The 18,225-nt window shown below is 37.9% G+C and overlaps 1 protein-coding gene across 2 annotated transcripts in view; it reads left to right on the forward strand.

Moving 5' to 3' along the window:
• The window catches only part of LOC100642860 (alkaline phosphatase), a 221,775-nt gene that overhangs the window by 159,275 nt on the left and 44,275 nt on the right, over positions 1 to 18,225 (forward strand). For both annotated transcript variants that reach the window (XM_012315244.3, XM_048411195.1), the window contains exons 4-6: positions 8,649 to 8,827; positions 13,402 to 13,609; positions 14,382 to 14,522. In XM_012315244.3, coding sequence (XP_012170634.3) covers positions 8,649 to 8,827; positions 13,402 to 13,609; positions 14,382 to 14,522 — 528 coding nt within the window. The remainder of the gene's footprint in view (positions 1 to 8,648; positions 8,828 to 13,401; positions 13,610 to 14,381; positions 14,523 to 18,225) is intronic.

Genomic DNA, 18,225 nt, shown 5'->3' on the forward strand with positions numbered 1-18,225 from the left:
GTTACTACTTACAATTTCTTTTATCTGATAAACACGTTTCAGATTGATTGATTAACTATGTTCGATAAACGACAAAAGTCGTTTATAAGTTTATCTACAAATTTATAGCCAAGTTTAACGAGAGCCTTGAATAACCAAGAACACGATCAGAAACACTGTTTATATGACATACTTAGCATTAGTTTGCATAGGCGAAGTTGCGTAATCAAACGGTACAATTCGGTTGATGAATTTTGGTTAAGATGTGCTGTTGAGTTATTCCGCCGTCGATGAAGCAATGCCATAGGCTTCAATTCATGTTGCCAACCTGTGATATTATTTCTGTGTGGCCATGGTCCGCGAGGCGAGGTACGGTCGGAAACAGAGCGAGAAAAGGCGAAAGAACAATGGTTAGTATCCAGCAGCATGATCGATGAGTATATGCGCGGAATTACAAAATGTTCGGACGCTTACCTGGACAGGAATGTACCTGAATATCCGCATGCTTTGAATCTTTTATATTTCCGTGAGCTTAAAAAATTGTTGCGCCCGGAATTCATAGAAATTAAAGGTTTAAGACTGCCTACAAACACTTTGATGTTGTAATTGTCGTTTATTATACGATTGCAAAATTCTTGTGTTATTTTACAATTGCAAAGTTTTCGCCTTTCCGATGCTTCCTGCCGTTGGTCCTTCGCTAAACGTATAAAATTAAACAGTTAATATGAATCCGAGTAACGTTATCACGACAGTAGCGAGATCATAAGATTCGAGTGTTATTTTTTCACGTGCCATTCTGTGCCAAATATCCTCGGGACGAAAAGCGAATTTTCGAGCATAAATTCTGGCCATGTGCAATTTGGACCGCTCGTAGAATAGAGTTCAGGTAACAATGAAACGAGCTCGAATTTGAACGTTACAAGCACCGGCTGTTTGAAATGAAAAAAAAAATACCTGGAATGTTTCTACAATTCGTTGTATGAGTCTGAAATCGCGAATAAAATGCCAGGCACATTTATTAATGAAATAACGGACGCTCGATTGCAAGTATAGCGAGAATGTCTACGTGAAAAATTCGAATATCGTATTTTTTCGAATTTCTTATGAATTAAACGTCCCTGCGGGCAGAATATAATTTTTCTAAATGGCCAAACCGACGAGGATTGTTCTAATTTCGAGGCCGGACGAAATCGAACTTTTGTACGAATTCAAAGTCCCCATTTCCACGTTTTCGCCAAAATTCGCTCCGTTTTAGGTCGATGGTGCAAAGTGCAGCCTTCGACTGCGATATCTATCGAAATCATCGGGTATCGGAGTAAGCTACGATGCCCATTGGATTGTCTGGTTATAACCTGGCCTCATTAGAATGGTATCGAGCAATTAACAGAATTTCTCTGGCGCGCATGCACGAATATTAAGAGGTGCTAGGGGATGTTACCGTGATCGTCATATTGCGCCACGATCGAACCTCATTGTCACCGATATAGAACAACTCTTTTATCCAATCATGATTTTCTAATTTTCCTCCGTCAGACATTGTTGTTCAAATTTGTAATTTTATAGTACAATTTCGAAGAATATATTTTATATGGAGCAAATATTTACGGCCGTAATGACGAAAGTCTCGCTGATTCGTTAAAATTGGAAGATCGGTCGGTTTATTAGATGCATTTTGTACTTGGCGCATTCCAAGAATTCACCTGGAACGGATCGATGATTTTAATTTCTAATAGGGACATGTTCGGTTTCATCATAGTCCTTTGACTAGTCCTGTGGTGAATAGCAACTGCGCTGCTGACGTGTTTTTAATATTGTTGTACTCTATGGATCGATTCTCTCTTAGTTATAAAATTTCAAACTTTTCTGCAGCATTCAAGCATTTTTGAAAACTAGGACGAAACGAAAGCAGGAGTTGTAGAAGCGTACAAATTTCAATATTTATGATTTTGTTATGTTTCATGTGTCATACGTCATGTTTCATAAATATGATAAATCACGTAAATATATTTTAAAGTTCGCTCACGTATATGAAATTTTATAATTTTGACCTTCTTCTGCAAATTAAATATCATACCTAATTGCTCATTCTCGAACGTGTATTGTGGCTAGAATAATGATTTCACGTTTTTTAATAACCTAAAGTGTTGTTGGAAAATAACTTGGTGGGTGTTTTATAATTAACGAGCTATTATCTGCAGAGTTATCGTGTATAATTTGAAATAATTAATTTTGAAAGAGCAGATAAATAGAGGACGTAAATATTAAATGAAATTTCACGAATAAAATAACACTTTCAAAATAAGTAACGTAATTAACTCATGCGTATAAATAATCACTTATCCGATTTCGGTTAACATCATACCATTGTGTAGTATACCACTTCATGCAATGACATTAATGACGATAATTTTACGGCGATAACTGATAACACGAAACCTGTACGAATAGAGAACATTAGGCAAATTTAATGTATTAAAATATGCGTACAACTATACACGGAACATAGGTATAACAATGTAATACAATAAGTATAATATAATAATGCAAGAAATAAATTTATAGCTCTCTTTTAATATAAATTTACACAACTGTTGTACTTCGTTAATACGCAATATTCAAAATCAACTTCACAATACACATTTTCATACATATACATATAACCCATATCGAATTCCAACGAGCAACCAACAACTATGATACTATGAAACCATCAAAAACAATTTCTTTCATATTTTGCAATGCCGAATATGCCTTTTTCGACCTTTATGACAGAATATACATATATGCTTATATTTTTTATAAATAAAAGTCTCCAAACAAATCTCTTGTTCTATAAAAAATTCGTATTTATTATTAAAATTCGTATTATTAAAAAATAAATGTATTTTGGGAACGGTTTGTTTAAATTATTTTAAAATCATAAAACATTCAACGACCATTTTAGTTTATATGTTGTTTTGTTTAAAAGCTTTTAATCGATCCATTATACTCTTCGACGTTTTGATCCTTCTCTATAATAACGTTTTACTTCTTAAAAGCGCCATGTACAGCGGCGTACATAAAGAAACGGATAGTTTGTCTTTAAAAACCTTCTATTTCGACAACGGTATTTAATATAAAACAAGGTAATAGCGATCGTTCAGGTAGCTTCGGCACGATGCTTTCATGAAAGAGAGGTAAAGTAACAACAACCGATTAAGCTAGTTTTAGCAAGTGAACTATCCTGACTCCGTCGGAGTAGTTTCTCCACGGCTAAACCAGCCGCCGCGAAAACAATGGGCTTATGTACCATGTAACAAGGCTGCACACGGTCATGTACATCGAGAGCAGTAATAAACACGTCGCATATAGCCGAGCTGGTACGTCTGACTGCGCCTACGTTACGAGCATGAAAGCGCAAGCTGCCTTAGCTCGATCATTAAGATGAATTGCCTCGTTGATTAATCGCGTGCCGTTTGCCGTTGACACGCTTCCCCGCCTTGCTAGCACAACACGGTCTCGCTTTCTGGCCCCTTTACCGCCGCAATTTGTCAATTTACAATTATTGTTTGCACATTCGATCGCATCTAACGCATACGCGATATCGCCGGCACTATACAAACAGACGAAGACGAGCCAGCCAAGCTTTTATGCTGTATCTACTATTTAGAGTTTAGAGAGTCGATCGAGAACTTCGAGAACCAGGAAACGAGATTATTACGAGATCGCTACCGATAAATCTTCGACGATCATTAAATTGTCGAGGATGAGAGATAGATAGATTTAACGGTTTAAGAAATTAATCAAAGAATATTCATTTCTTTTGCTAAGATATGCTTTGAAAGATAGGTAATGTACGAGAACCTTAACATAGCTCTGATTTAATATCGTTACCTAAACCGTGCTCATGAAAACCTAACAATCAATATTTCTTACCTTTTTCCGGTGTAACTTTATTCGAGTTTCACTTTCACCGATTCTGAAACGATATCGATATATTATGCATGCTCGTAGAATTTGAGTGAAAGACACTTGATGAGAAGTTTACTAAAGGAACGACAAACTATGGGAAACTTTAGAGGTGAAGTGTTTTACAAAGTTTCAGTGATTCGTTATTCATGCTATTATATTTGGGTGAATTATGGGAATTTGATGTATCTTCGAAGAAAAAACCGCGCGCCAAAAAGACACGACAACGTAAATCGGGACTTAAAGAATTAAAATAGGATACATCAAGCTCCCTATAAACTATACCATCAAATCGAATTATCTTTCAATCGCAATTATTGTACTCTTCGTTTTGCCAATTGCATCCAGTCGAAAGTCTATTTCGGTAGCAATTTTCACGCGTGAACATCGCGCATACCGTCCAACAAGATTCTCGCCTGGCAAAAAAAATGGAATTTCCGGTGACATCGATATCTCGTTAATTAACCCGCATTCGGGCACCGCGGCGAGAACGAATTGCAAGGGAAAATAGCTTTATTGACGGATCCAAGAGCGGGCCGAAGTCACGACAAATAATTAGCGCGAAATTAATTGAATCGATTATGCATTCGTTAAATGGAATATCGATTTTAGTAGCGGGCACTTTTATTCGTAATGTGAACAGACGGACAGGGGTTAAATTTTGCGACAGAAGTTCCACGGCATTCAAACGGAGGTTCCTAGGCCGAAATTTGCAAATTCATCCGACGAGTTTCCGATGATGAGAGCCAATCGTCGAATGAACTTTATCTAATGGCGACTGGCTAACTTCTGCGTCCTCTCTGTTCAATAATTCATTCTATTATCGCACATCGACATTGAACGAACAACGTCTCGCCGGTCGAGCGACGTATTTGATTTCGAGGATATCGAGACAAATTTTATCACCTGGAAAGAGTTCTGATCTTCCTTCGACCACGAACTTTAGTCTATCGCGAACGTCTCGACGTTTCTGTTCTTCGTGGTTTATTCGTGTCGTTTCAGGTTTCTCGAAGAAGTCTCGGTAGAAGATTCTCCCTCCCTTCTTTCCTCGCGTGGCTTTTCATCTTCTCAACGGGTTTTCTTGCGACATTATCTTTCGCGGTGAAAGTGTGCCGCTCCATCTGTGAAATTGTTCTTTATGGGTCCCGAAGAAAAGGGAGGTTGAAGAAGAGGTCGTGAAACGGTAAAAACATCGAGCGAAAGGGGCCTTAATGGAAAGTCTCTATACGTCATGTGATTCTAAATGAGATTGTGCTAGGAATCGCCGCGAGAAATTCGTCGTTCGTTTTTTAGAGCCGCAATATTTTTTAATCAAAACGTATCGACGCAGAGAAAATAAAATCGTGAGAAATGACCATTTAAGCGTGTATATATACATTCTTTCTTTGAGTACTTGTAATAAAGGATGAAACTATTATTTATTTAAATAAGTTTTGATAAATTATATAAATTAAAATTTAACGACAAGCGCAACATTACCTCACAAGTACAATCGTTGTTTCAACAAGTTTAATATCGTATGAAGGGCAGAATTATCGTCTTTAAAATATTTTTTATTTTATGCCTATACAGCTTTTCCCTTCCGAGATATCGTCGCTTGAAGAAAGACGTACTTTTGTAGTATTGTACATACTTTATTACGTCCCTCCTTCTTGCAGCAATGGATTTCTACATCTACATACTTTCTACATACTCTACATGCCAGTCAGCAACAGACGCTAAATCTACGTCTTCTTTTCGCTAGTGCTATTTACGCGTATCAGGAAAATATAGGTCACGAAAAATCTCGGCTACTCTCCCTTCACGTTTTAACATCACATTTTAATATGCAATCTTGAGAACATGTCGAGACGTCGACATGAAAGAAGTCTGATATATTGATATAGATAAATTGATATAGATTCGCACTAGACTCCGTTAATATTGTTTGCGAAACTTTTATCGACAAATATTCTGTATGTTTTCAGTACGCAACTTTCTGAAGAGATCCGTTGTAATGCAGAAAATTCAAGATTTGTTTCCGGAGCGAAATACAGAGAGAGGCAACTCATTTCTGGTAGTCGAAGTATGTTCGACAAAGCTGTTTCCCTGGTTATACCGCTTTCGTTCTTAGTCGACCGCCTAGCAAATCCTTGAAATCCCTATTATTTCAAATATTTGAAAGCGCTTTCGTATTGTGAAATTGTTTCTTACCAACCGGCCTAGCGTGAAATGCAAGATTTGCTTTAGGAGGAAAGTGAAACCTATATTCGACAATGTATCCCACTCGTACACGGGAATTTCCACCTGAAGGAATCTCATCGTTGCTTTATTTTAATTTGCATACAAACGTTCCTCTGCCAGTGTTTATATGTAAATTACGCTTTATCTTATCGCCATCGCGTCGCTGATACCCGCCTCGAAAGCGCTCTGCATTTGATACTTCCTCCTCCTTTTCCAGCAGCCAGAGTAACACGTTCGACGTGGGAGAAATGACGCTTGTATCGCTGCTTGGATGCTTTTTTTCCTCCGTTGAATCGTATCTTTCCCTTTGGGATTGTAGATTCCAAAGAGATAAAGAGAACATAACAATGAAAAAGAGGACAGTTACTGAGATGGAATTACATATATGCTTTCAAGGGATTAAAGAAACAATTTAATTAATAATAGTAATTTAGGAAATTCTATTTTCTCCTTGGGAAATTTCTATATACAATCGCGATTCGTGATATTTTCTTGAATTCGTAATTTTTTAGAATGAATGCACGATCGAAATTCGTAGAAGAAATACAGAGAATTTGTCATTTTGAAACCAGTCTTGTTCGATATTTTCATTTTTGGGTGATTTAGTAGGAAATGTTGGCGAGGTAAAAACGTTCATTACCAACGGCGTTAATTACAGCAAGAGCTGGGAAAGGTGTACGGTTTTAACAGTTTCTTTCGAGTAGCGCCGTCGTACCATTAATTGCAAGAGATAAGCAGACAAAACGTTCCTTTTAAACGATCCGCGCTCCACGTTTCATTTCCTGATAATTGTTGTACGGCGACTTGAACGATTAAGAACGGATCAGTCTCAAAATACGAGGATACCTCCAGAATTCCTCTGGTTTCGTACATTTTTCCACTGGCTTGGCCAACGTCACGCCAGTTCACGGTAATGGAATGAGAGGCAAGCGGAAATTGCTTAGGCGAAAGAAACGAATGTTTTGGGAAAGTTCAAATTACAAGGAAAAAAAAAAATAGGACGAAAAACAAGAACCGAAAGTACCGTCCGGGTCGAACAAATTAAGTTGCCAGCGTTCGTCGGTCACAAACAATCTCCGAACTTAATATCCTACCACGCGTTTAAACTTCCTTTCCTCGATTTTCTCTGAACAAGGAACGCGGTCTCGAAAAAAAGAATATTTCTCCGTTTAGTGCGAAACGGGAAGCCTTTAAAAATGAATCAGGCCAAGATTGCAGAGGAACTTCGTGGTTTCTCTGGAGCGAACATTCTTGCACGAGAAATTATCGAGGAACCACCGACAATTTGCATAGACTTTGGAAAATTCTACTCGGTCGATCGACCGAGATTAAATCGGATATGCTGTCTGAAAACTTTTCTTCGTTTACTATGTATACTGCAACTATCGGCTTCTAGAGGTAATTGTTCCATTCATTATGCTAAATCATAATTGAAGACACAGATGCCAAGATCAAAGGATCAAGAGCGAAGCTTTGACGAAGAGCCGTGTATCGATGTACTCGGGCCGAATTAACATTCGATCCGTTCCAACGTCAGCCCACTTAACGTAATTGCTAATCCCGCGAGAAACATAGATCTCCGCGTGCCAACTTAATCCGTTAACCCCTATGAGTACGCAGGGACACGAGATGGAAGCAAATGCCAGAGACTTTCGTTGAGTTCACTAAGAAGATCCTGCGAATATCCGCTTAATTAAAATACGATCCAGAGCGGCTCACGACAATGCTACTGCAGTGACGAATCGTTGGAATTCATTTGCAACCACATTTTCCCGAATCGACGAAAAAGTCGTCGGCCCCAATGTCTTTTGCTAGTTGTTTCTTCCCTATTCCCTAATCGAATCGTTACCTTGCCTATATGTTTCTTCCCCGTAACAAAGGGAAATTTTAATTACTAGAGGAAACTTGTCCAATGAATTCTTTTAGTGCTTGCGTATCGTGGAAATGGGAATAGCAAACGTTTACGGCAATTGTTACTAATTGCCAAGTACCTGTAACACTCGGGAATTCAACTACCTGTACCAGACATTCACACCAAATTCTCCTTCTCACAAAGACATACGAAAGCGCCTGAATATACAACAAAATAAGTTATTAGTACGTAATACTTAAAGAAGCCTTGAAAGCCGCGAATCCCACGTTATACAAACTTCCTTGTACAAACAATCGTTGTTGCGTCAAACTTATTCGATCCTTGTTAAACCCGATCCCATGCAAATACACTTACATCAACAAGAACTATCCGCTTCACCCTATGGAAACTTTCTTTGACGTCACAAGGTGCAATATTACGAGCATTAATTGTTTCTCACTAACTCTCGTCAGGAATTTGCCACAGCGGAACGAACGGGAACGTGTGTAGATGCGACGCTATCAAGTCGACCGCGGCATTTTGCAAACGAGCCGTAGCGTGGCGATACAATTCGGTGGTGACGATTTTCACGAAACGAGTAGCACATGGCAAGTTTTCTCTTTAACGGTGTTTTCTATGCTTTTAGGTAAATCGACGGGACTGGTTACGACCACGAGGGTGACACACGCTACACCGGCGGCCCTTTACGCTCACGCAGCCAGCCGTTACTGGGAGGACGATGGCAAGGTGCCACCTGCTGCACGGACCTCTTGCAAGGACATCGCGCGTCAGCTGCTCGAGGATGAACCCGGTCGTAACATCAATGTATGAAATTATATATTTTGACTTAAACCTGGAAAGTTCCTTCGGGCTTGGTTCGTTGATTCATTCGGATTCGACATTTCTTCTTCTATGGTCTCTGTCGTAGTTCGTGGTCGAATACGTGCGAAGATTTCCCGATGGAACCGCTGGTCGCGTGGAATCCATCTTGCTATCGTGATTCGACGTGATTCGACAGATCGAATCAGTTCGGATTCGAAGAAACGCTTCTCTGGAAATTTCTATCGTGCGCTTTCTCTCTCTCTCTCTTATTTTCTCTCTCTCTCTCTCCCTTCTTTTATAGAAAGAGTCTAGGTAGGGATGATGGGACGAGCGTGACGTGTAATCGTTCCCAACTTGCACGGCGCTCCGGGATCTTTTTACCGATAAGGATTAAACTCCGAGTACTTTTGGAAAGATTTCGATTTGTTTCGAAGAGCGCTGCATGATTTTTAGCGTTTTCGTGATTACTTTTTCGAAACCACTCAAATTATGCTTTTAAATATTTTTGATATGATAAAAAATAGAGAAGATACTTAAATGTTTGGATATTCTGTATCTTGATCGGTTGTTGAACTCGTTTAACTTCGATTACCATTAGTCGTAATTTAATAATTAACGAACAGTAAACAGTGTGAAATTGAAAGTTTCGCGAGGTAGGTATTTAAATGTACGCGGTGAATTATTCAAAGTACTCGTGTACGTACCGAACATGGTATTTAACAAATTTCCGTCAAGTAAAAGTCTCTCTATATCGATAAAAATGTAATCAGATTAAACGTTTCTCTTAATTAAACTTACAAATTACATGCTCGTTATAACATACTAACACAATTCGAACATTTAAATCATCGAAATAATGGAACGAATTTTACTTTCCTATATTCCCTGATATTAACACGATATTTTTAATTTGATTTTTTGTAAATTTTTTGCACATGGATGCGGGATTGAAAGGAATTAATTCATTAACGTAATGCTCGCTGTCGAAATACGAGGGCTCCATTTTACGGACAAAAATCCTGATTATCCTTATTGAAAGCAGGCGCGGCACGCGAATCAGTAACCTGAAAATTTTTAATATCTTGCATTATATCGGTTTAGAATGCGCCGGCTGGAAATATATGTCGGTAAACAATTTCCTGTATTCGCCCGTCGGTGCACGAACTACTCTGCGCTTCGAAATATTCGACAGAGGGAAGAAACGCTAAAAATCCCAGATTAAAGCGGCTATCGTTGCGGGAAAAGAGATTTCGAAACCGACAACGCGGACTTTCTATCCCGCGATTTATCGACGACGCTTTACACGACGCGTCCTTTCGATGTAACATCCCTGTGGAAAAAAAGGGTAAAACTTATCGAATCGCACAAGTGCACCTAGCCAATCCAGAAACTGATTTCTGGGCAGCAGAATAACTCGGCCACAGTGACAAATTTCCCCACCGCTCGAACCAAAATGTACAAACTCGCGTCGTTTGATTTCGAGAAGCAAACGTTTTCCAAAAGTTAACGCTGCGTTTCATTCGTGACGCTAATTCTTTTCAAATAAGAATCAGAGGTTTGACGAAGATTTCTAACGGATTTTTCAGAACAATTTTATCTACCTAAAAATATTTTGTAAAGTCAACTGTAACGCAAGTCAAACGATATATAGCAACAATTTGCGTGTTGTGCGATAACTTTGAATTCCCTTTGAAAATTGAATTCCCTCAAATTTTGCATATCTTCGAATTTATGTACACTTGCACGAGCAATACCGGGAATGAGATTATCACGTGCGAGTTACTCCTTTGTTAGAAACTTGACGTAGAAACTGAAAATGTGATTAGAAGAGGAGAACATAACTTAACTCGATGAGCAGTCAAAGTACAATAAAACTATTTTATTTAGCGAGTACAACAATGTACCTACACAAGCGACGCAGCTTCTAACAAGATTCCGTTGAATTATGAAAATATATTTCGTAAAATAAAACACCACATAAAGTGCAAAATAATTAAAGAACGATAAACGTATTTTAGTTCGAAAGGTACTGTATTCGGTTAATTCTAGTAGTTTCTCGTTTCATTCAGTGCTGGAAATTTCATCGAATAGTGAAAAGTTCACGGTGTTGCAACGATCGATGTAACGAGCGAGTCTCATCGCGATACTCTCGCAGAAGGTCGCGGATCACGCTGGTTCAATCAGCGGAAGTTGGAAATTTCGGCAGGTCAATCGGTCCAGGAGGAGCCCGAATGACGTTTCCGCAGCGGCGTAACCGGGGAAAAAAGGTTCGTTCGAGAGATCGGCCACCACTTTTATGCGGAACTTGTATGCAAAACTTCCTGCTCGTTAAAGTCTGCTTAGTCGGAGTTCTCGAGAGAGTTCGCCGGATAGATAGAAGAGGAATTAAAGGTCCGTAGGGATGACTTCCCCGGCGAATTCGCGTTTCTGGATTCTTCGATCGGATAGCAGAGAACACAGTGAAATGTATTTCGTAAAATCCTTGGTTGTGCGAAGTATGCAAACAAATTTTATTTCTATTTTCCCTTCCACATTAACTAATTAATCGTCTGGCTCCTCGAATCTTTTATAATCTTTTATAATCACGAAATATGTACAGTAGGTAGAATAATTGTTTATTTTAACGTTCAGTTAGTTTTATTTAGGTTAACGTTTGGTGTTTTTAGTAAACGCATTTAAATAAATCCAATAAATTAGTTTTACATTCGAAATATTTACGAGTATTTTATTTCGGATGTTTCGTATATTTTTGCATATTATGTATGTCCAACATATTTGCGCGTATTTAAATTTTTCACAAATGTATAAACATTCGCAGAATCTATAGTTGATTATTATTGACGAATGATTATTGATGAAGGAATATAAAAATCTTTTGAGTCATTTTCATGCAAATTCGACAGCTTTTGAAAATTCAATACTTTATTACGTCAACATCCCGGCATACTTGCGTTTCCTAATGGTACGCTACGCTGAATTTTGTGCCTCGTATGTTTCAAGCTCATTAGCATACATGTTTTTTAATTACTTGCCTCAGGGAAGGAAATTCGGACGTGCTTGATGGCTTTAGCCTTCCATTCCTTGAAATAATAAAATCGTATGGATAATTATCGTTTTAAAATTTGTTATAAAAGATTGGAAGGTATTATTCATCGGATTATAAGCAATACGTACGTATATTTATAAAAGAGAAAATTTTGTTTTAGTTGCATTTGAATTTAATACATTCCATGTGTTAACATAGCTCGTTCACTTTTATGTAGACTTGAATTTTTTTATTCTTCTCGGCTTGCAAACATGTAGACGAACATTAGCATGGATTATGGTAAATTAGAGTACTGCAACTCTTTTAAATAGCGAAGGAAAGAAAAATTGCGCTGCAATGAAAAAATATCTCATTTCGAATGAAACATAAGAGGACCATTCATCTAAAAAGGGAAAAATATAATCCCCATTCAATTGCTTTGCATCAAATATGTCCTCATTAATATGAAAAATATGGTACAGAATCCGTCCCAAAGTAAAGTAACGTTTTGAAAAAATATTTCGAAATGTATTGTACGCGTTTCTCATTGATAATGTTAAAACATAAAAACGTGTAACGTAGGTCGGGTACTCGTAATCCTTTTTATATGCGACTTTCTGTTTCGGGTTGTCTAGAAAAAAAAACAGAAGCTGCAATCACCGAAATGGAAAATCTCACGGATGAACGAAAGAACATTTCTCTTCGGTTGACTTTGAAATTCTACAAAATTGCTTTTGGGATCGCGTTCTCTGATGGAACACAAACACGTGCGTCAGAAGAACATTCGAAAATAGAAGGTCCGAAAATGAAAAGCGTGGAACGAAATTTTGTCACGAACGATAAACTTGCTGAATTTAAATCTAAATCCGATTGTTGAAACAAAATTCAGTATGTTACAAGGATAAGCGATGATAATTCTAAATAAGTTCCAGCCTTCGCTTTTACTTTAATACGCGTATGTATGTGAAGTAATAATTAATTTAACGTAGATGATATTAAAAATCCTTTGCTCTCTACCCTTTTAAAACTATAATTAATTACAGGATTTTTATAAAGTTCATAATGAAAATGACCAGTCTTTGCATTTAATGCTATAAACAAAAAACGAATGAAACGCATCGTACAAGATAGGAAGCAAACTCCAGATACCAGCAAACTAAGTAAAATCCAATTACTTAAAAAAAAAAAAAAAAAAAAATTGAAATGATTCGAATCAAATTAAATAATCGATTTGATATTATCCAAACTAAAAAATTGTAAATGAAATACTTAGAAACATAAGAAATTGTATGAACGATTTTCCATACATAAAATCAATCGTGGGAAATCATTCTCAGGACTCAGAGAAGAATCGCCGTTCCGTAGATCAAGTTGTTCAATTGATATCCTCGACTGTACTTTTCGTAAAGTCGAAGGTTAATTCCGTGGAACCGAGTTATCCGCGAACCCAGCCATTCGAACGCTTGACAAATGTTCGAGTTTATTACTTCGAAATCCGGTTTCATCCGTCTCTCGATAAAATACGCGGCAATGAAATCACGATCGATCGTAGGTGGTGCTCGGCGGAGGTAGGCGTCATTTCGTGCCGAAAGTGATCCAGGATCCGGAAGAGCCGGATAAGGAAGGCAGGCGATTGGACGGAAGAAATCTGATCGAGGAGTGGTCGAGGAACCATCGGCTGCGGAACGCAGCCGCGAAATACGTTGCTAACAAGGAGCAGTTCGAGAACGTCGATCCACGGAAAGTGAACCATCTGCTAGGTAACGAACAGAAACACGTTTCTACATTTATACATACGTATAGGGGAGGAAAGAGGAATTTATTAGCGATGAATTTGAACGGAGTTCGTGACATTCGCGAAGACGTACGTGATGCAAGTATACACCACCGCACAAAAGTATTTGCTTATATTATAATTCTCACCTTTTGTTAGTAATCAATTTATAATACGAAACAAATTGAGGAAAATTCTTGATCAACTCGTTTCATTTTTCTTTGAGTATTATCGTGTTTTATGTTATTCATACGCAACGAGAAACGGGAAAAATTGTACAATAAAAACCTGTACGATTCAATTATAAATGTAGATGTACGCAAAATATGAAAGAATAATGTAGATCGCTGAAGAATAATCCAGATTGAATAATATGGATTATATATTATGCCTTCTGGTAATCATCGATCTTGCACGATTGCGTTAAACCTTCGATACAGTTAGCCCTTAGTTAGTCTGCCCTAATTATGATGGGCGTAACGTTTGAATTTGAGATTACACTTGGTCTATCGATCAGAGCTGTTGATTGCCTTCGATGTTGTATAATAAGCAACGTTATTAACCAACGATAAATTGAAATGTTTCTCTTACATTTTAGACACGTTTTTTAGATTTCTACAATCTCCATTGTAAATACGTTTTAATTGTTCTACAATTATAATATAACGAAGCTCGATCACAGAGAGAAACGAACTGATAGAAGCTGTCCTCTTAGAAATTCGCTGGCTCACTCTGTTTCATGCTTTCCATCATTTCAGGGCTATTTTCCTATTCCCATATGGACTTCGACGTTGACCGAAACACGAATGGAAGTGGTGACCCGTCGCTGGCAGAAATGACGATAAAGGCGCTCCGTGTTTTGACGAAAAATCCCGAAGGATATTTCCTTTTCGTTGAAGGTATGTATGTAGGACTTATGTGTTTCCAACTTTACGTGGATGCATTACCACAATGTTTTATCGAATAGTTTCGTCGTTACTATCGGGCGCTCAAAGGTAAGTGGTTGGAGAAACGAAATTGGGATACGTGGAACTATGAAAGATGTATGCGCTTAAAGTAGCTACAACGAACCTTGAAAAGAATTTGTCGAAACCGAGCAAGCTTCGCGTTTCATCGTTTCGTACTTATCTCTCGCCACCTTCGTGTGAATTTTATAATCGACGCGCATGTGGCTACGTAATTGAAATCCTTCGACGACAGAATACGATTGAGCTAATACTCTCGAGAGTGTTCCTCTTTCGAGAATAGGGAAACACGAGTTTCCTGCGCGAAGATTGCGTCAGCGTTCTGTACTTTATCGAGTTTATAGCTTCCCACCTCCCGGTAACCGGTATGTACATCTCACGTTCTTTCGTCGTTGGGAAAAACGTTTTCTCGACTTGTACGAAAATACACTTCTTTTTTGTCTTCTCCTTTCTCGCCCAGAAGAGACCGCTGAACCAGCCATTTTCCTAGCTATGGAATCTTTTCTCGTGTATTTTATCGTTCATAGACGGAATAATAATTGCTGCTTTACGTGTATATACATACATATATGTATATACAACCGCTGGCTTTTTCTCTGGTTCGTTGGCTCCTTATTAAAATAAAATTATATATAAAGTAGGAGAAGAAAAATTTGTAGACTTGCAATCTTAAGGTTTGAACAGCAATATGTATTATTTCAATAACTTGCAATTTCCAAGAATTGCGAAAAATATTCATGCGTCGCTAAAGAAACCAAACGATTTTATATACAAAATTTCAAATGCTGCAATTCTTTATTGTCTTCCCTTTTTTTATCTTCCCTTTGTTTCCTGTTCTTTCATCCGATTGAATTCTGAGCATGACATCGCACGCTATAACTTGCACCCATTGTAAACCAATCGGCTTTGTACACGCAAAACTTTGATTAATTCCCTCGTGACAACCGATTTCACTTTGTAAATCGTATCTGATTCTCGGTTTGTTGTTTTTCAATGGTATTATATTGCTGAATGTCGATGCATTTCGCAACACTGATGTCATAACTTGTGCAAGATCCAGTGCCATTGTGAAATGGATATTGTGAAACAGTATTTCTTCGAGAAAATATTACCGCTTATTGTTAAATTTTTCACGTCATTTTCTGCTGTTTCGTATAATATTATCTTTCGAATAACATTCAGAGTATCAAGTGATATTAATATCTTGCACAATGCATAGCTGGCATCTCGTTGTACGTCTCGAATGTGTTAATTCTCCCCAACAACAGGTTCACCTTGAATATACTACACGAACAATGTTATCGGTTCAATGAGCATCATATAGAGGTACGCGTCGAACTAACGTGAGAGAAAATCGCGTGCTTCCAAGATAACAGAATACGCGTCGTTGGCATAATCAGATCCGGCACATCGCGTCGTTCCATTATCGGGCGATAGTATAACGTCGCTGGTCGATTATACTTCGAACTTCACCCGAAGATCGTCTTCGTTCGTCGAGCACAGACGTGGCTGCTTTGTAAACGATACCGAAATCCGGATCCAAAGTTTCCTACAGCACGACAACTGTTGCTCCCCCGCCACCAGCTGGAGAACTCGTACCTCCACGGATAAATTTTGGCAAGATATCCCTGGCTCGGTTGAACGCATCGAATACACCATCCTCTCGTCTACGAGTCTGCTAAGATTTCGGTTATAGAATCAGTTGACTCCACAGTTCGCCGAACTTCTAATGTATTCCACGAACCAAGTTTCATTTCACATTGTTGATCTGTAATCCGAGATATCGCTTGATTTGTAATATTCTGATTCAATCTAGCGTGCAAGATATCATTATTGCGATAGTTTCATGCAACCTGCGTGATAATGGATTAATCGAAGTAAGATGATAAATGCAATAATATTTATTTATTGAATTAGGGAAAAGTGGCCTCTTTTCTGGAAGAACCCTTATCACGCCATGCTAAGATCCCAGCTTATTTGCGATTAACGTCACATCAGCCAAAAAGATCTGTGTCCTGATAGCTGATCTAAGCATTAATGTTGAAAGACGTATCTCGATAATATTTGGCGTAATAGGTTCGATAATATCTTTAATATTAAACATTGAGCGTTCATAACGAAAATGTGAAATTTTCCAAGCTATTTGGGAATAACGATTACTAACGCGGAGAAGGGAGAGTCATGGTCGTTTATCAAAAAGCCGCTTGGTAGCATTTGTCGACTCATTGATCTTTGGACATTCGAAACGAATTATATGACTATTTATATTAAAGTCATCGCCTGTGAGCTTTCGTAATTCTAATAATAATTACTACGATATTTAACCAAATATATTTACCATGATTAAATTTGTAAATTCATCGTAACATAAGATACTATTTGGAATTTACGAGAAACAACAATTTCAATAAAACTTGTTTGACCCGATAATAATCGCGATCTGGACACGTAGCATAAAATATATTCCGTGTTATTCGGTTCACCGGGTAACTGTTCTCGATGAAACATTTCAGTTTTTCGTTAGAAAATAACGTTCCACCAGATTTTTACAATTTTCTCTCTCCCTCCATTTTATTTGTCAAAATCATTCCCATCGAGCGCTGAAAGCTGAAACTTTTATTTCGCGATTACGTTAAACTCCACATGAAAATTCTGAACAATCCGTACAAATGAGGAAAAGGGGATTTAGGTTTTTCTCGCCGGGAATTTATCTAATTTTATGCTAAATAAAAATAAGCATCTCCGGTAAAACCGTGTCAGCTGGGACGAGCTGCGTTTAAGAGATCACATGGTGCAACCCGTGAAAAACAACCGAATGCTTTTTCCTTTGCCTACCCGTGGGATGTCTTATCCGTGTTCTTGTTGCGTCGAGAGGCTTCGTCAACATGTTTAAAACCATCAAGAGAAAAAAGATGCACGTGTGAAAAACCATGAGAGCAGAGGAATTAGTGGGGCAGATTTAAAAAACTAATGTCATGCATTTATTTTCGGCTGTATGGTTTTAATTTGATCCTGAATTTATGTGCATACATAGTCGAGTATAATCAAGCGATTGCTTGGAATTTTTACAGTGATTTGCGGAGGTATTTGAATAATTACTACAGAAAACTCGTTACAGTGCAAATAAAATTCCAAAATGATTCGTGCAATATACGTAATATATTCATAAAAGATTTATTCCTATCGTTAGTCGATAGCTATCAAATATTTTTACGTGTCAGTTTGTACGTAGCTGAAATATGAAAATATCTTGTAAAAGGTTGACGAGTAGCTAAACAGATGCGCGGAATCGTCGCGTCGCTGCAAATCGACGCTTTAATGCAAGTTATTTGTCGCACTGGTCCTGAGTTATTCAGATGAAAATCTGAAAGTTGAATCAGATAGAAGGAACTGCGAAGTTGGCGCGTCGAATAAGCGTTCATTACGAGGCTTCCTGCGAATCTCTCCTATAGATCTTAATTTTACGGGAGTTCTTAAACGACGTTGTAATTTGGTTTGAGTAGATATTAGATGGGTCCTTGATTTTTTGCCAATTGTAAGATAAAATGATATTTTTCTAAAATATCAATTATGTAAAATGTGGTATCTTTTACTCGACAGATACCGATATTGTATCCAAAATAAATTCGATGAATGT

The sequence above is a fragment of the Bombus terrestris genome, chromosome 12 (assembly GCF_910591885.1).
Source record: "Bombus terrestris chromosome 12, iyBomTerr1.2, whole genome shotgun sequence".
Taxonomy (NCBI): Eukaryota; Metazoa; Arthropoda; class Insecta; order Hymenoptera; family Apidae; genus Bombus; species Bombus terrestris.